Source organism: Hyla sarda, chromosome 1 (genome assembly GCF_029499605.1).
Source record: "Hyla sarda isolate aHylSar1 chromosome 1, aHylSar1.hap1, whole genome shotgun sequence".
Taxonomy (NCBI): domain Eukaryota; kingdom Metazoa; phylum Chordata; class Amphibia; order Anura; family Hylidae; genus Hyla; species Hyla sarda.
In genome coordinates, this window is record NC_079189.1 from 445,643,674 (window position 1) to 445,663,826 (window position 20,153).

Here is a 20,153-nt window from a genome sequence, read left to right on the forward strand (position 1 = left end):
GTCCATTGAGGGAAAGAAATTGTGTTTCCATGGATATGGAGTGATATTATAAATCAATGGAAACAGTAAATCAGAAGTGAAGTGTAATTACACAAGACAACCCATTATATGCTATATTATAACATATTGAGTTGTTTACTCTATAATTATCTATATCTCATTCCCTATGTGGTCCAATATACCACTTTTAGTGCAGAATTGGGATTATTGTTTTAAAAAGAAGGAAAAAAAGAAGGTTTTTAAGGAGGATTCCTCACAATCAGACACTTATCCCCCAAGTTTTTAAGTGCTGGAGAACCCCTTTATTGCATTACATACTATGATATAGCAAACTTTAAATGGCCCGTGGTGGATTCCACTCAGAAATTCTGGTGCAGCAGCCTCCAATTGTTTTCAATGGGATTCTGTTGCACTGTGCACATGAAAGAATCTCCAAGGCGGAAAATTCTGCTACAGAAGTTCAAATTTAAACATGATAATTTTTCAGCAGAATCCACTCGGACTTGCGTTGCCATCCATGCGGATGAGTCCGAACTTGACATGTTCATGACATGTGATTGCTTTAAATAAAGACACAATCTATGAGTTATCAAGGTTTTATTTCTTTTTTTTTTTTCTTTTACATTTTCTTATTGAAGGTATACAAATAAAATAAATCAATGCAACACACAAAAACAAAACATTAAAGAAAATTCAAACAATGCCTCAAACACTATTCATTTTATTCTTTTTTTAATATAAAAGCAGACATTCCACATCATCATTTTTCAATCAACTATTTTATCACCCAAACCAGCATATTCCAAATAGGTTTTCATACTAACAAACAGCATACTTAGTAGGGAAGCCTACTATTTCTACATGTGCAAGTAGTTGATATCAGAATTCTGTCATTAGTTTTACCATTTCACCGTTCAAGGAGAACAGTGGAAAAGTCAGGTTGACTCAATCCAGCAGAGTCATCTAGAAATATATACCAATGGTGCAACTTTCGACTGCAAATCCAGAGTAGGGGTCCTATTGGCCAGCAACTAGCTGACTACCAGAAAGGCTTGCCCAATGCTCTGCATTGAATCAGCAAGTCTTTAAAAACAAAGCCTTGTAAAGCATCTTGTATCGGGGCACGCACACAACATACAGAAGTACACAGAACATTTACCTTCAATTTCATGTAGATAATAGGCTTCATTGAGACTATCACTTGTCTGTGTATGTAATACTCAGTTGAACTATGGTACTAAATGAGTTAAAAGGGCACTTTTCGTTGTGGAAACTGAGATTTTTTTACTTTTACTTTTATTTTTGGCTAGCACACAATAAATACCAAGTTTTTGAATAAATGCTACATACAACATAAAAATGTGAAAAAATGCAACCCAACTAATGGCAAATAAAACACAGTTACTTTACCCTTGTGGCCAGCGGCCTAACACTACCTAACACAGCAAAATTGATTTTGCTCCTGGAAAACTGATTATTCCTTGTTTGGCCTCAAGGCGCTTAATGTTTATTGACTAAAAGCATTAAATAAAATTTCAAGTATTGAGAAGTAGAATTGTAGAAGCAGTGGTGCATGGTCTTGACATGTTATTACAACAACCAGGTCTCCATGGATTTTCTATGGTGCAAGACAACCCACAGATACTGGGGCTATGCTAGTCTCTGGAACCTGATACTAAGGTAACACCATAAATACTATTTGACCTGTGATTATAGTTACCAGACAGGTCTATTGACAATACAAAGTGATGTTACCTCCATTGAGTACTTTCTGGACAAGCCCAACTGCTTCAAGACCTGTAAACCATATGTTGCCAAGTAATACTTCCAGATCTAAGCAGAGTCCTTATTCCATAATAGCAGCTCTGATAAGATCCCATCACTGATACCATTCAGTTCAGTCCTTTTGTCCATCCTTACCTAGCGGCTCTCTGTTAGCTCACTATCCAGTGCAGTTTTGCATTTGGGATTGTTATTATGGCCATATATTGCATCCTATTAGAATCTTGCAAGTGGCAATATCCCAGAGTTAAAAGCAAAGGCCTTGTTGAAAATCTTTCTTGTATAGGCATCATAGATCGGTCCCTAGTTCTAATATTGGCCCTGCCAACACAAATGGTAGTTCCAATCTGTGTCATGAAAGCGTGTAGAGGAGCAGCAAACCTTAAACTGTTGCTGTCATTTGACAAAACTTTTGACACGTTATTAAGACATGTCAAATGTTTGATCTTTGGGGGTCTGAGTGTTCAGACCCCCACAATCGCTAGAACGAGCTGGGAGAAACACTCTGTTGAGCGCTCCTCTCCCCGTCTCGATGTTCTCCCTGTCATGCTTCAGGGGACAGATTCTACAGTAAGTCTATAGCAACACTTTAGGTGACTATTTCTGTTGCACATGAGTGGATCAAACAATAACAAAACTGCTTATAGGAAGACAAAACAACAAATGTGATGGTTGCATCTTACTGCAATTTACAGTTCTTGTAAAATCTACATTATATACATATATATATTTTATATACACTAAAGTATTTACACTGGTAGTGTAGTACAAAAGGAAAAAAGACTAGAGAAGTAACCTTGGCTTCTGATAACCTGGCATGTAGCCTTCTGTGCCAGCTCTGAACATCTATTCCACTTGAATATTAATCCATTTTATGTATGTTCCAGAAAACTATTTGGTTGACATTCTCAAATCTTCATTAAAAGTGAATAAAGTGCAAGAAATCAATCTATTTATAAAGAGAGCATGCAGGGAAACGGTATTATTCAACACTGCACTATGTCACTCTGTCCTGTCCTCCGGAAACCATTGTATTTGCTACATGAGGAAGCTTCTTCACCATGTTATAAGTTTATGATCCACATGAGTCACTTGTTCACTAAACTCCCAGGAAAACTTTAGCGAACTCGTCAAGACAAAGACGAAAAAAAAAAAAGAAACGTTTTCAAAGTGTGTGACTTAAGTCTATCAAGCTGAAGGAAAAGCAATCTAATGGGACACACCCTGGGTAACTAGATTATTTTTAATCCTTAGATTAGTCCTTAGCCTGCGGCTGGTACACTGTTTAAAGTCCATGTGAGAAACTCAAATCTGTGCAAAAGTAAATCCAAGCCCTCCAAGCCTTGGCAAGAGAAATACAATAATTGCCCAGTCTTCCTTGTTGATGGTGTTGAGATTTTCCCATCATTCACAAACTATTTTAGTTCTCTGTAAGTGAGAGAAAGGAATCAACCAACTGTACAGCTTCAATTGCTAGGAACTGTGCAAAATATTAATAGGAGATCTGCAAAAAATGTAAGATGGGCTTGTATACAGTGATTTCAGTGCCAGCTTATGAGGAGAACACGAAGGGCAGAGCAACAAAGGAACCAATGACACGGCAGCTTCCTAGTAGGTTCAGATGATGTGGTTACATAAAGACGTATAGTGTCAGAAGTCTTGGTTGTACTAGACAGATCATGCCTCCATTTTGGATTTATGAATTATCTTACTGCATAGAGTACTTTCATAGCTGGACACTCTCCAAGAGTGACATATGGAGTTGTTCTGCAGAACTTTCTTTAACAATACAGGATGCCATGTTTCACCAACTCCTTTAAGTAGTCCTGTTATGACAGCATAATAAATTCCACGTCGTGTTCTTCAGAGGTTCTTCATCATAAAATAATTTCACATTAATGTGTGGAGAAGAATATAGTTAGGGTCTCTGTAAGATATCTAGAGAATGGATTTTTTATAGGATTCATCTCTGACAGCTGGAAATGTGAAGCCTGCTTTTGAAATTGTACAGGGTACTGGCAATGCTTTTCTTTTAAAAATGAGAGGAAATGTAACAGGAAGATGTCTGGAACTCGAGATCACGCACAGATGCTGCCTTGAAGTGCAAACAGTCGGCGCTCTATACAAAGCTTACCTATAAGAAAGAACGCAAACATTTATTGTACGGATGAACAGTAATATTACAAGGCAAAGACACAAGTCTATCAATCTGCTCATACATCTTCTATGGATTCCTTATAGCTACCTTTTCAGATTACCCTCAGCTCACTCATGTCCTGTGTCTGTAGCCAGCGGTACCCTTCTAATGGGCAGACCAAATAGATTGCCCTGTAAACATCCTCAGAAATATGTAATCACTGGGGGTGGGTCTGTGTCCTGGGAACCCACCGAACACCAAGTCGGAGGGGCTGCAGTATTTCTACAAGCACTGTATTCCCTATTTTATAATCTCACTCTGAGAACCTTGGACCTTCAAGAATGTCTGTTATCTGAATCTCCCTTTTACTGCAAAAGAACTATAATACAAAAAGGTGATTGAATTGTTATTGATATATTAACAACAGCAACCCACTTTAACAGGACTGATGTCCACTGTACGGGTGATAATGTGCCACTGTACCTGATAAACTAAGAAGGTAAAGTGTCCCCGTCACTTACCAAAACTTTTAACATATCCTATAGACATTTAAATGTTTGGACAGAATATGTCCAGGATCCACTGTAAATTAGCAACATTTCAACTTTTTACATGTAGGTCTTTGTCAACCTTCAAAAATTCTAAATCACAAAGTGGATGCAGGACGTATTCTGTTGAAACATTTTGAAGTCAGTCCCTACATCTAACATGGCCAAGTGAAGTGGTGCGGTCCCATTAAAATTTTTTATTGGATGTCCTAGAGTCATATCAAAGGTTTCGATCAGTCAGGGTCTTAAAGCTGAGACCCCCACAGATCATTAGAACGAGTGGTAGGAAGCATGTGCTTAAGCGATTCTCTCCCTGTCTCGCGGCAATCTCTGTTCAGTTATAATAGACAGGATCTATAGACTTACAATGAGCCATGTGTCCTGAAAACCATCAAGTGTTCAGCTTCTCTGGTCACTGTAAGTTCTTCCAGTTCAAATTAAATCAACAAGAGAGACATGGTCCCTATATATCTGGCCATAGCTGGGTTCCTAAGGACAGCTCTATTTTAGTCTGTCTCTATCTAATCTATCTCCCACAGTCCACTACAACACTTACATCATCTGATCCCTTTCAGATTGGACACCAATAGCAGTATTTAATGTCTTGGCATCGTCTGTTCCTAGAAATCATAACAGCCCAGCCAAAAATGCTGCTTCCTAAGCACTCAGATATATCCACTTACCAGACTACACAGCATCCTGTCAGATTGAGAAGATAAAGTATAGCTGTCATTTAGAAAAACTTTTGAGAGGTCACAGAGACATTTAAAAATTAAAATTTTTCGGTGTCTTAATGTGGACACCCCCATTGATCATGAGAACAAGCAGGGAGGAGCACACAGAAGTTTATAATGGGGCTGCAGGACAGAGATCGCTACGAGGAGTGAAGTGTGCTACTGCGCACTTTTCCCTGCTTGTTATCCTGATTGGTAGGGATCTCAGCACTGAGACCCAGACAGAACACAACTTTTGACATGTCTTTGTGACACATCAATTTGTTTTTTTTTTAAAGGCCAGGTACACTTTATGAATAAAATTCCTTATGCAAGAAAGTGACAGCTAACAGTAGGTAACAGACATATTGATGTGAACTTACATTTGCTAATATTCTCTATATCTGCCTGGTCAGTCATGAAGTTCAGCAGTCCATCCATCAAGAGCAGAGCTTTGTGATATCTCTGCACACAGTCTTCTCGATGGTGAAACATTTCATCTAAGGCTGCGGACTGAACCTGTAAAACATGTCAGCATTAAGTATCTAGAAGGTGATTTTGCAAGTCTACTTTCACACTGCCGTTATGTCCCGGCACTACACGGGCCATTGTAAAACTCCTCTAAAACAACGGACCCCATTATAATCAATGGAATCTGTTTGGACCCAGCGGTGCCCGTTGTGACCCGTCCCGATAATGGCCCGTAAAGGCCAATAATAAAAAAAGAGCCTAACGGACCTGTTACGGGCGGGTCAAAACGGCTGTGTGAAAGAAGCCTAAATGTCAATAAAGAAAAGTTATTAAAAATATAATACTTCTATGATAGTTTACATGTAATGTTGTGGTGACTATGATGGAAAGACCTCTCAAAATATAGTCACTCCATAAAAGGGCCAACAAAACAGAAGTGGCCACTCTACCCTGGGGATGCAAACTGACAAACAGGTCTCCTCTGACATGTCTCGGCAGAGGAACTTGGTAGATGCCTTCTCATTCTAGCAAGTGGTGGCTGATCATGGGGATCTGTCTGATAGGGAATAGGACTCATCAGCATTTTCTCTGCACATCGCTGCTTCCAAATGTGTTCTATGCAGATAACAGCCACTGAACTGAATGAGACTAAGTTGCTTGAGAAAGACAAATATACCGAAATGTCGCAAGGTGTAAATAAAAGTTTGATTTGCACTTGAAAGTGCTGCCTTGGAATACCTATCTGAGTTGCAGTTTCAATACTTTGTACAGCCACACATGGTTAAGACTTAGGCTTGGTTCACACCACGTTTTTGCAATACAGTTCACTTTGAAAACCGTACAGAACCATAATGAAAACCGTATGCATTGACTCTCCATGGAAAACCGTATGCCAAAATATGCATCCGGTTGTGTCCGTTTTGCATCCTGTACGGTTTGGTCAGTTTTTTCCCGTGCCCAAAACCGTAATCTACCACATATACTTTTTAACATGGGAGTCAATGGGAACCGTACAGAACCGTATGTGCGTACGGTTCCATTTGGTTTTCACCACAGTTTTTTTCATGGAATTTCAATCAAACAAGTGAAACTTTATTCATAATGGAGTGAAAAGTTTAAAACTTATGCGTTTTTTATCTTAAAAAATGGATGCAACCATATGGATTAAAATTTGTACACGTTTTTATACAGTTTAGTCAGGTTTTGAGGAATCCGGTTTTTTTAAATTAAAAACCTGATACGGGAACTGTATTGCAAAAACCCTGCGTGAACCCAGCCTTAGTCAAAAGCGGCACTATGCAGGGAAACGTTCAAAAGGGGCCACTGCCAGAGATCTATGGCTTCTTTATTTTAGCAATCAGTGGGGCTTCTCACAGTTGGACACCCATGATCAGCATCATAGGTAAAGCACTGTAAATGGTAATATGTAACTTTATGCTTTTTTTTTTTACTTTATTAGCACAGTTTTGCTGGTTCATCTGCATCAAGCAACGGCTAAGCAGATGCAGAAGGTTATGTGATTTCATGCATTAGTTAAATGATGTAGACACTACTAGAGATTAAATGGAATGCATATGTCTACTGCCACTCACCATCTGGACAGTATAGCTAAAGATTAGTTTTTCTGCTGTGATGCTGTTGATCCGGTCCATAAGCTTCTGTTTATCGGCAAAAAACCTTTGAAGCCGTACGGTCAGGCAATGACAGGAAGACACACAAGATTTGTACAGATCGTTCAGCTTCTTCACCACTAAGAAAGCAAAAAAGCATAAAGTAAGAAGCGATTTAAGGTATCTACCATTTCCTATGTGTCAGGGAAGTAATACAATATTGCAGCATACTTTAAGTACCTGGTGAGCTGGTACTTAACGCACCAGGACGTACATTTACGTCCTATACATAACCGCAAGCATCGGAGCGAATCCCGGGTCATGTGCGGCAGGTCCCGGGTGTTGATAGCAGCCAGGGACCCGCCGGTAATGGCAGACATCCGCGATCACGCGGATGTCCGGCATTAACCCCACAGATGCCGTGATCAATATAGTTCACAGCATCTGCTGCATTGCAGTCACTAAAATGGATGACCGGATCGCCCGCAGCACTGCCGCGGCAATCCGATCATCCAGAATGGCAGCCGGAGGTCCCCTGGTCTTCCACCGCTGCCTTCCATGGGTATTCTGTTCTGGTCTGCGATGGAGCAGAAGATGACCAATAACACTGATCAGTGCTATGTCCTATGCATTGCACTGAACAGTATTAGCAATCGAATGATTGCTATAAATAGTAAAAAAAAAAAGTAAAACAATGTGAAAAATTATTACAAAAAGTGTAAACATTTTTTTTAAATAATATACATATTTGGTATCGCCGCGTGCATAAATATCCGAACTATTAAACTATAATGTTAATGATACCGTTTTTTAATAACATTTTATTCCCAAAAAATTGATAAAAAATGTATTGAAAGTTTTATAAAAGAAAATATGGTATCAATAAAAAGTACAGATAACAGCACAAAAAATGAGCCCTCATACCACCGCTTATGCGGAAAAATGAATAAATCTTCCAAATAGGGGGATTTTAAATGTACTAATTTGGTTAAAAAGTTTGCGATTTTTTTTTAAGCGCAACAGTAATAGAAACGTATGTAATCATGGGTATCATTTTAATCGTATTGACCCAAACAATAAGGAACACGTCATTTTACCGTAAATTGTACAGCGTGAAAACGAAACCTTCTAAAATTAGCAAAATTGCGGTTTTCTTTTTAATTTCCCCACACAAATAGTATTTTTTTGGTTGCGCCATACATTTTATGGTAAAGTGAGTGATGGCATTACAACGGACAACTGGTCATGCAAATAACAAGCCCTCATACTAGTTTGTGGATGAAAATATAAAAGAGTTATGATTTTTTGAAGGCGAGGAGGAAAAAACTAAAACGCAAAAAAAAATTGTCTGAGTCCTTAAGGCCCAAATGGGCTGAGTCCTTAAGGGGTTAAAACAGGAGTCAGTGAGTTATAGCTGTTGGCCAAGCAACATACATGTATCTACTGCAGTGTTTCCCAACCAGAGGGCCTCCAGCTGTTGAAAAACCAGAACTCCCAGCATGCCCGGAAAGCCGAAGGCTATCCGGGCATGCTAGGAGTTGTAGTTCTGCAACAGCTGGAGGCACCCTGGTTGGGAAACAGTGATCCACTGTCTATGGACATCTTTAGACAGCACTGCTTGTCACATGTGGATAATTAAGGAAGCACGATCACCTACCCTGTTTGACTGTAGAGGACAGACACAGTTTTACATTCTTGATCTGCTCCATGGCAGTCTGAAGCCCATTTGAGAGAAGTTCTGCTGCTTTGAGATAGAGAACCAGCTGTTCTGCATAACTAATAGAAAGTACACAAAACATAAGTATCTTGATATATTGGCATCCATATTTACGGTAATTCACATAATCTGATTATAATACATAATCTGGTTATTCGTGTTTCTGCCTCCCTACTGTGTAGTATATCTGAATACAACTTCATCTAATGGGAACTATCTTCTATATACAACACATACAAAAATAATGAATACTGACAAAAAGGAGGCAGACTTCTTTAGCTCACACAATACAGAAGGAAATTAAAGGGGTATTCCAGGAAAAACTTTTTTTTTATATATCAACTGGCTCCAGAAAGTTAAACAGATTTGTAAATTATTTCTATTAAAAAAATCTTAATCCTTTCAGTACTTATGAGTTTCTGAAGTCAAGGTTGTTCTTTTCTGTCTAAGTGCTCTCTGATGACACGTGTCTCGGGAACCGCCCAGTTTAGAAAAGGTTTGCTATGGGGATTTGCTTCTAAACTGGGCTGTTCCCGAGACACGTGTCATCAGAGATCACTTAGACAGAAAAGAACAACCTTAACTTCAGAAGCTCATAAGTACTGAAAGGATTAAGATATTTTAATAGAAGTCATTTACAAATCTGTTTAACTTTCTGGAGCCAGCTGATATATCTAAAAAAAAGTTTTTTTCCTGGAATACCCCTTTAAATTGACTGAACCATAATAACCCACTTAATCTAGTAACAATATATTCACATGACTAAATTGTGACTCGAAGCATCTACCAGGTGTTACACCAAGTGCATGTTTTCATAGGACGGAAGGCAAATTTATACATTGTATTATATTTTAAAGAGTCTCTGTTATGAGACTAAGGCACTTTCAAACAAGATCATATATAAAATAACCATAAAAGGGTCAGACTAACAGGTCCTAACAGCTCTTACTACACGGCTAACAGGGCCATAGTTTGGGAGGCTGGCAAACAGCTAAAAAAGACACATAGGAGGTGCATTGTACTGCTGTCGCTGTGCTGTTCTTATCACATAAATAAATAAAATTGGAACATCTAAAAGTTAAGATTAGAAAATAAATGTACATTTTTAACAGCATGTAACAGGAAACCTACCCTGTTACATCCTCTTTCCATTGACTATTGTACAATAGAACAGGATCCATCTGGATCCCATATTTCAACTGGTAGACTTTGGGACACATGCCCAGGCAACATCCGACCCCAGCAAGTATTGTGCATATGTCTTATTATTAGAACAGGACATGTGGATGATACTTTCTGGGTGTCCATTGCTTCGGTAACAGCCTGGCCGGCAGTGGAACCTTCCCATGCCCTATGTCAGATCTGGCAAAAGATACAGAATGCTGGACAATTCCCCTGATACTCTATATGGTAATGGTTACTGCACATATACATTGCCTTACATATGCCTGTTTAATATCCGATCCAGTGGAATAAATTGGGGATGGCGTTCTTATAATCTACAGGTTCATTTCCCTTCATGTATAGACATTACACCTACTGATTTCTCACTTGCAGGAGACAAACTGACCTCCACTCTCGGCTTAGCAGGCTAATCTGATCTGCCACAACGCTCTCTTGCATTTGGTACTCGGATGTCACAGAAGAACTCACGTCCACGGAACCCCCTTTGAGACTGGCGATTTCCATAATAGAATGAGCAAAGGAAAGCGTGAACCTCAGACTGCGAAGTGTGTCCGTGTGCTCTTGCTGCAAAGAAAAGTGGAATATTACATTTAAAAGATAGAACATGAAGAGTCTGAGAAAAATAAGAAATCATGCAGCTCGCAATAATACCTGTCACTTTTCAGTAATATTGCATTTTTACTATATACAGTGACCCCCCGACCTACGATGGCCCCGACATACGATCATTTCAACATACGATGGCCTCTCTGAGGCCATCGCATGTTGAAGGCAGCATCAACAGACAATGCTTTTGTATGTGGGGCCATCGCATAAACAGCTATCCGACAGCGCAGACTTCTTCAGCTGCCACCGGACAGCCGTTTACGGTGCCCCGTGTGGTCCGCTGACGATCACTTACCTGTCCTCGGTGCTCCGGCGCGTCCTCTTCGGGATCCCCTGCATAGGCGGCGCTCTCCATCGTCGTCATCACGTCGCTGCATACACCGTCCCGTCATCCAATAGGAGCGGCGTGCGTAACGACGTGATGGGGGCGACGGAGAGCGAGGATGCCAGGGAGGCAGAGGCCTAGCCGGAGCGTCGGGGACACCCCGGGGACGCGGCGACAGCGATGGGGGGGCGACATCCAGGGCAGCGGTGACAGTCCGGAGCGGCGGGGACACGTGAGTACAACCTCTAATACCAGTGGTCTTCAACCTGCGGACCTCCAGATGTTGCAAAACTACAACATGCTGGGTGTTGTAGTTTTGCAACATCTGGAGGTCCGCAGGTTGTAGACCACTGTCCTATACTTTACATTGCACGGATCCCTCAACATACGATGGTTTCAACAAACGATAGTCCATTTGGAACGGATTACCATCATATGTTGAGGGACCACTGTATATTTAAATGCTATGTGTAAGCACAGAAAGCTACATGGATTACACACGGTGCCTGATTATACTTCTGGAAGTAAAGAAAGAAATGCAGTCCTAGCCTGCTCACAAATAAAGTAATACTTCACTATCCTCAAGGATCAGAGGAAATTATTTGGTAGATTTCCTATAAAAAGCTTCAATAAAAAGGTCATACTCTGCCCTGTGCTATTACAATGATAACAAAGTGGATGGTTATTTTTACATTGGCTGTCATTAAACATCTGCCATTTTATTTCTGTTTATGTTAGAGTTAAAAGAAAGTCTCTTAGAACTTCTCAAGATGATAGCATACAGAGCTCCTATGATTTACTGTATACCCACAAGGCAGAAATAGTTACACTGCACTCTTTCTCCAAATTCTGACCCCAATAAGGGGGAAAAAAATCTATCTAACCACAAGTCATTTTAATTCTCCAGATTCCCATAATAATCACTTATAAAGTGAACCAGGAGGTTAAAGGGGTACTCCGCTGCTCAGCGTTTGGAAAAAACTGTTCCAAACGCTGGAGCCGGGAGCTTGTGACGTCATAGCCCCGCCCATTTATGACATCACGTCCTGCCCCCTCAATGCAAGTCTATGGGAGAGGCCGTGACACGTCATGAGGGGTGCGGGGCTATGACGTCACGAGCTCCCGGCGCCGGCTCCAGCATTCAGAACAGTTTGTTCTAAATGCTGAGCAGCGGAGTACCCCTTTAAGAAGAAACTGCCTATGTTATACAAGAGAAGACGTGTATGCGGCACCTGACTAAACATGACCTAAGAATTGCTCCTCATGCTGAATAAGCACTAGAACTAGTCAAGTCATCACAGACTCATCTTTCCCATGTATCTGGATGAGCATGGGATCTTTCACTTGTAACTTTCTGGGGGCTCGGTCCTGCCCACCCCTGACATCCTTAGGTCTGGAAGGGTGTGCACAGCAAACATGACTATTAATATAGACAGAAAGGACAAAAACCATAATAGGATACTGTATGTTCTCATTACAAATGACTTTCCCTGCTTTTCGGTTATAGCTTGCCACCTACCACAGCCATTTCCATGTTCTTACCTCCATCAGAGTCTCTTCGGGAAGCTCAGGCACTTCAAACATTACAATGCCCTCAGCATTTGCCATTCCAGTGTCAGGGAATGCGTATCTAAGGCTTGAGGGGGCTTCAAATGTTTCCCCACCTGCGCCGACCACAAGATGTCTTCCAGTGTATGAGCCAGCGGAGCTCTGCGAGCTGGAGGACCCCACTGAGAGAGCAAAAAAAAAGGAAGAAGACAAATGTATGAAGTGTCCACGAGAAATAATAATAGAGTGTAATAATATACAGACACTCGGTCCAAAGTACCTGAGAAGAGTCGTGTGCGCGTTGTTTGAGGAGGCGTCATGCCATCGGGAGGAGAACCCACTGTGAAAATGACCGTAGCGGGACTGACAGAGCCTTGTGCCCCACACTGCAGGTTCCCTCCATAACCAATTATTGGAGCTAAACAGGAGTCAGAGAGGATTGGATTTTTGTTAGATGACATATATTTATATACATTCACTGAACATGTGACTACAGCTCAAGTTACTGATATTTCATAGGATAGAACATTATGGACATGTTCACAGGGTTAATAAAGCTGCCTAGAAAAACAGCCCCCATAACAGCTTGCAAATTTGCATGTTTTTACTGGCAGTAAAAGTGTTTTTGAAAGCTTCTCTAGTTATTTTTTTTTTCAAGCTCCTATTGACTTCATTGTCTGTTTTCACGCCGTTTTAAGCATTCCCCATTGAATTTACTAGAAGCTGGAAACTGCTAATTTATTATGCATTAGTGAGGCATTTTTTTGTTGTTTTTTTTTGCATATGTGAACATACCTTATTCTGGGGATCGACCGATATAGATTTTTTAGGGCCAATGCCGATAATCTGGGACCTTTCAGGCCAATAGCCAATAACTTATACCGATATTCTGGTATAAGTTATCAGCTATTACCTCCACCCCCGGCCCCGCAGAAGCCGCTGCAGATCAAGGATTTAAAACCGGGCCTTAAATCAATTAACTGCAGCGGCTTTTGCTGGGCCAGAGACCGCCCCCACTACCTGCTTCTCTCCCCCTGCCTGTCCTGGGGTCCTCCCTAGTCCAACCACCACTACCGCTGCCCCATTGCCTCCCCCATCCCCGGTTTTATAATTACCTGCTCCCGGGGTCTGCGCTACTTCTGGCTCCTGAGCTGTCACTGTGCACATGGACGGTGACGTCGCGTAGAGGACGTCACTCGTCATTGCGCTGCGCAGCGCACAGCAATGGCGCAGGACATCGCAGGAGCCAGAAGTAGCGCAGACCCGGGAACAGGTAATTATAAAATCGGGGACGGGGGAGGCAATGGGGCAGCGGCGGCGGTGGTCTCTGGCCGGGGGGGGGGCATTATCAGCATATCGGCAAGGTAATTGCCGATACCGATAATGTCCAAAATCGTGAATATCGGCCGATCCCTACCTTATTCTCCAGTGGATCAGTTGTTCAATTCAATTGTTGTATGGTGATGCACAACAGACAGTAAATCAATATATAGCATGCTTTAAAATGATATGGTTACAAAAAGAATCCTGTGGACTAGAGAGAAGAGTACTCAGAAGGCAGCAGAAAGGAAGGAGGTCTAAAAATAAAATGGATGATACACCGAATGTATCTCCACACACAATGGGAAGACTACTACTTCTATACAGGCCTTGGGTTATTTAGCCTGTCATGGCTGCAGATCACAACTTTAAAGGGGTATTCCAGGAAAAAAAAAACTTTTTTTTATATCAACTGGCTCCAGAAAGTTAAACAAATTTGTAAATTACGTCTATTAAAAATCTTAATCCTTTCAATAATTATCAGCTGCTTAAGTTGAGTTTTTTTTTTTTTTGTCTGGTAACAGTACTCTCTGCTGACATCTCTGCTTGTCTCGGGAACTGCACAGAGTAGAAGAGGTTTGCTATTGGGATTTGCTTCTACTCTGGACAGTTCCTAAGACATGTGTCATCAGAGAGCACTTAGACAGAAAAGAACAACTCAACTTCAGCAGCTCATAAGTACTGAAAGGATTAAGATTTTTTAATAGAAGTAATTTACAAATCTGTTTAACTTTCTGGAGCCAGTTGATATATATAAAAAAGTTTTTTCCTAGATAACCCCCTTTAAGTCTGAAGCCAAGTCTGATGCACTTTAAACAGATATATCATATGTACTACAGCCGTATTAATGTAACTCAGGTGCACCAGAAAATAAGATCTTATATGGATGCTACCATTTGTAAAATCTCCATTTTGAAAGTATCAAGGGTAACAACTACAGGAAAAGCAGAATATTACATTATTGGTCAACAGCGTCATTAATAAATAGAAACTCTGCCCAGATTTACTAATATAAATGTAACAATTCTGGTGCCATTTGCAGCAAAAAAAATTATTCATTCAATAAAAAAAGAGAAATATTCAAATTATAATGACAAGATATCAAAAGCAATACTGCCAAGAAATCAGAAAAACTAAAACTTTGTAAATATCTAAGTACAGTATCCCAAAGAAACAAACTTCAACCAGAGGGGACTCCTGGATCAAAGAGCTTTCCAAAAACAGAATGATAGGAATGATAAGAAAACAGAGCCGATTTCTTTCAAAAACAGCACCACACCTGTCCCCAGGTTATGTGTATTATTGTAGCTCAGTTCCATTTAACCTTAGGATAGGTGTGGTGCTGTGTTGGTGCTAATAAAAAGGAGTTCTCTAGTGGTGAAAACACATTTTTTTTAAATCAGCTGGTGCCAGAAAGTAAAACAGATTTGTAAATTACTTCTATTTAAAAATCTTAATCCTTTCTGTACTTAGCTGTTATATGCTCCAGAATTTATCTTCTGTCTGACCACAGTGCTCTCTGCTGACACCTCTGTTCATGTCAGGAACTGTCCAGAGCAGGAGAGGTTTGCTATGAGGATTTGCTCCTGCTTTGGACAGTTCCTGACATGGACAGAGGTGTCAGTAGAGAGCACTGTGGTCAGACAGAAAGAAATTCAAAAAGAAAAGATTCTGTAGAATACAGTAGCTGATAAGTAGTGGAAGGATTATGATATTTAAATAGAAGTAATTTACAAATCTGTTTAACTTTCTGGCACCAGTTGATTTAAAAAAATAAAATAAAATAGTGTTCCACCGGAGTACCCCTTTATTTACCCTTGTTTTCCTTCTGATCTAAGATCTAAAATTGCATAATATATAATACACAATATATTTGCAATATGCCATATATTCAAAGCCATACCATTCACTTCTATTGTAAAACAAGAGCTTTTACTGTGTACAATGTTTTGGAGTCGACAAGTGCAATGCCTCCTGGAAATATTACAGTGCATATGTCTGTATACCTTTTTTAGGAGGGCAATCATATTCAGCAGACATGCAGTACAGACCATGCTCAAGACATGTCCCAAACTTAGGTGGATGGCAGCTACATCACAGCAGATGGCTCAGGGGTGGGAACATATAACTATTACCTGCGACACGATAGATAGCCAAAAAACCTCTGGATCACCAGGACGATTACTAGAGACTGGCTAAATCTCGGATCAGCATGACATGCACTGAAGGGTCATATACAGCTGGATTACTATGGTCTGGTCACTGTATGTTTAAAATGTCATGAAATATCCCTTCTGGTAATGTTATCTAAGTAAAAAAAGGAAAACTCACCAGCTATCTCCATTGGTTTCTCTGCATTGAGACTATCTGTACTGCCAACGTCAGGAGCTTGTGTTCCAAATGCTGCTTTCAAGAGGAGATCTGTGAGTCTTCCAGTACTAACCGACCTGCAGAAACCAGGCATTAAAAAAAGACAAAAACTTAGCACTTGACACTGTATTCTGTGAAATAGAGTCTCCATATACGAGTGTGCATCTTCATTTATTATTTCACACAATTTTATGGACCCCTCCAAATGTACCACTCAGATTATTACCTACATTTTAAATGTAGCTAAAAAAGATATAGCAATGCACTTTAAGGGACCTTCCAAAAGGACTATATTCCTTTTTGTCAGTCAAATCCAAATTTTAATGGAACCTATAATATAACATTTAAAAGGGCTGTCTGTGGAATACAAAACTTTGCTCCATGGCTGGAGTAAAATGAAGAAACACGCTGTACTCACCTCCTCAAGTCTCTAACAGCTGCCACACTGATGCTCCTGGTCCTCCACTAGTTTCTGCTTTTTCCAGGTTCCTGCGACACCCTAACCCCACAGGAATTGGCCCATTTAGTCAAACACTAACTGAGGAAGGACATTGCTGCGACCATTGATTAGCTAAGTGTACAAGTCTGGTAAGGTTGGGATGTCACAGGAACCTGGAAGAAAAGACCTGGGGAGGACTGGGAGCAACAACATGGCAGCTGTGGGGGACTGGAGGAGGAGAGTATAGCAGGTTTATTATTTTATTAATAGTTATTTAGCAGTAGTTATGGCCAGGGGAGCACCACATTGTTCTGAAATAAATTTAAAGGGGTACTCTGCCCCTAGACATCTTATCCCCTATGCAAAGGATAGGGGTAGGGGTGGAGTACCCCTTTAAGTTGTTATCTAGCAGCAATAAAAAATATACATGCTTAAAGGGGTATTTCAGGCCAAAACTTTTCTTTACATATCAACTGGCTCCGGAAAGTTAAACAGATTTGTAAATTACTTCTATTAAAAAATCTTAATCCTTCCAATAGTTATTAGCTTTTGAAGTTGAGTTGCTGTTTTCTGTCTAACTGCTTTCTGATGACTCACATCCCAGGAGCTGTGCAGTTCCTATGGGGATATTCTCCCATCATGCACAGCTCCCGTGACGTGACATCATCATTGAGCAGTTAGACAGAAAACTTCAGAAGCTAATAACTATTGGAAGGATTAAGATTTTTTAATAGAAGTAATTTACACATCTGTTTAACTTTCGGGAGACAGTTGATATATAAAAAAAAAAAGTTTTTGCCTGGAATACCCCTTTAATAATTTAGTTGTATTATAAAGGATGCGCAGATCCACTGCACACACAAATGGTACATGAAGTTTATTTTGTTATGCTGTACTATATCCAAATTACAGATGGGAATCACTCTTTATAAGTAGGTCTGAGAGTGTTAATCTGCATGACAAATGTGTCCATGTTAAGGATAACAATAAATGTTCACCATGAGGCTTTCTTAGCCTAAAATATTGAGATGTGCAGTGATGTGTTGCATGGCATTAAACTCTAGAGATGTTGTAATCATGTGGTTGTTGATGTGCTGACGCAAATGGTAGGAAAATTCAAGGGCTGGCTTAGTTATAGAAAATAGTACTAGTACCAGCCCCTTGCTGACATGTTAGTGAAAGATGTGCAGAGTGAAAAGCAGAGAATGCCAAGAGATGTAGGTTTTTTAGCTGACGCTGACATTAAAGGTCACACCTCATTTCTAAAAGTCAAAGAGAGGGCTGCACCAACATCAAGGGTAGGTTAATAAAATAAAATAGTGATACTAAGTAGTACCCATATAGTAAAGTACTTTGGTTTCTTTAAAGGGTACCTCTCATCAAATAAACTTTTGATATATTTTAGATTAATGAATGTTGAATAACTTTCCAATAGCATGTTAATGAAAAATATGCTTCTTTCTATTGTATTTTTCCCGATCAGTCCTGTCAGCAAGCATTTCTGACTCATACTGGAGTCCTAAACACTCAGAGCTGCCAGCCTGCTTTGTTCACAGCCAAACAGGCTGTGAACAAAGCAGGCTGGCAGCTCTGAGTGTTCTCCTTTGTGAACAAAGCAGACTGGCAGCTCGTAGTGTTTAGGACTCCAGCATGAGTCTGAAATGCTTGCTGCCAGGACTGGTAGGGAGACCCCTAGTGGTCATTTCTTCAAAGTGGAAAATTAAATAGAAAGAAGCATATTTTTTTAATAACATGCAATTGTAAAGTTATTCTGCATACATTAATCTATAATATATCAAAAGTTTTTTTGATGAGAGGTACCCTTTAAAAAAAAAAAATGGACAGTTGATGATCTCTTAACATTGAATTTTTATTTTCACAGTTGGCAATAAAAAATATGATTATATTGGAATGATCTACTCACCATGAGATAAGCAGAACAAGTGGATGAGAAATCATTGATCATTAAAGAGATCAGATAAGCTGTGCCTGTGTTATTATGTAATTTCACAGTTACTGGGGAGTGACCAAATATGGCTGTGTAACCCTAAGCCTAATGTATTTCAAACAGATTGGGTCATTTCATAACTAATGGAAAAATAAGCAAAAGACAAATATAGGACAACCCCATTTAAAATAGTAAAAAAAAACTAAACTTTGTGGTGAGCATGAATAAGTGTACACAGTGAAAGACTAACATCAACGTAAAGTATAATATAGTTACACGATTACCTGCCAAATGGCCCCTTCATTTCCTCCACAGGACGCATCCCCATGTTAGTTTGCTGGTACTGTCCAACATTCTTTAGGTCAGGAAGTGTCTTGTTTCGGGTTGGTGGGACTATCACTCCTTGATGAGTAAGAAGAGTCAGCAGATTCTGAGAACTAGGTCCCCTGGGAAACTCAAATGGCGATACGCTCTGAAAAAGGTGAGCAAAGAAGGAAATATTAAGGAATTTATTTATGATCTCTTAACAATATATTTATCTATTCTAAGTTCTAAATAAAGTATAAGTTTTGATCAATCAAGGTCAAAGTGTTCAGACCCCAATCGATCACTTGGACGAATGGGGAGAAAAGTGTGAACGAGCCGTGAGAAGTGCATGCTTACTACATTCTCTCTCCCAGCTGTGGCACTTGACCTAGATGGTCTCATAATAAAAATCTATGACACCTTCTCACTTGCATAGACACAGAGTGGGGGAAGCACTTCTCTCCCCACTCATGGAAGTAAACGGTTGAGGTCTGAACATTTAGATTCTGAACGATAAAAACTTTTGACATGACTTTAGAATATGTCAAAAATGTTTATGACACGCACCCTTTAAATTTTCCTTGAAAACAAATAAAATGCATTTAGCTATTCCTTTAAGGATTTAGCTTTTTTTTTTTTACCTTTGTAGGTGAACCCAGGATAGTTGGAAGGGGGCTCCTATGCATAAATTCAGACAGCTTAGGGGATGATCTGAGGGGTCGGGTGGGCTGTAGGCCATGGATCTGCTGTGGGGGACTTGGCTTTGTGAAGACATCTCTAGGTATTACAGGATCTGATAGCTGTTTCTTAATCTTTTGTTTGCTTGGTTGTAGGTCGGACAAGTTTGGAGCACTATTAAGACGAGATCCCATTCTAGAAGAATTCTGTGCAGGTACGGAAATACCTGTAAAACATATATAAATGATTATAGACTCTACCACCTATGTTTTCCTTGCAGAGCTGCAGACATTTTCCCTTATAAAATAAAACTTAACACATCCATTCCTTACTATAGCTAACCCTAAACTACTAGTTTAGATAAGAACACAGAATATGCTGATGGTCAGATTTGTTATTACACATCATGTACCAGGTTTTTTCATTTTTTCACTTTTTATATTGAATTTT

General features: G+C 39.9%; 1 protein-coding gene across 2 annotated transcripts in view; it reads right to left on the reverse strand.

The window, feature by feature from the left end:
- Positions 1-587: 587 nt before the first annotated feature.
- The window catches only part of ULK1 (unc-51 like autophagy activating kinase 1), an 84,434-nt gene continuing 64,868 nt past the window's right edge, over positions 588-20,153 (reverse strand). For both annotated transcript variants that reach the window (XM_056533183.1, XM_056533184.1), the window contains 10 exons: positions 19,667-19,929; positions 19,004-19,191; positions 16,294-16,409; positions 12,923-13,060; positions 12,637-12,824; positions 10,549-10,727; positions 8,919-9,037; positions 7,244-7,401; positions 5,564-5,699; positions 588-3,916 (listed from right to left, as the gene is read on the reverse strand). In XM_056533183.1, coding sequence (XP_056389158.1) covers positions 3,861-3,916; positions 5,564-5,699; positions 7,244-7,401; positions 8,919-9,037; positions 10,549-10,727; positions 12,637-12,824; positions 12,923-13,060; positions 16,294-16,409; positions 19,004-19,191; positions 19,667-19,929 — 1,541 coding nt within the window. In that variant the 3' untranslated portion in view covers positions 588-3,860. The remainder of the gene's footprint in view (positions 3,917-5,563; positions 5,700-7,243; positions 7,402-8,918; positions 9,038-10,548; positions 10,728-12,636; positions 12,825-12,922; positions 13,061-16,293; positions 16,410-19,003; positions 19,192-19,666; positions 19,930-20,153) is intronic.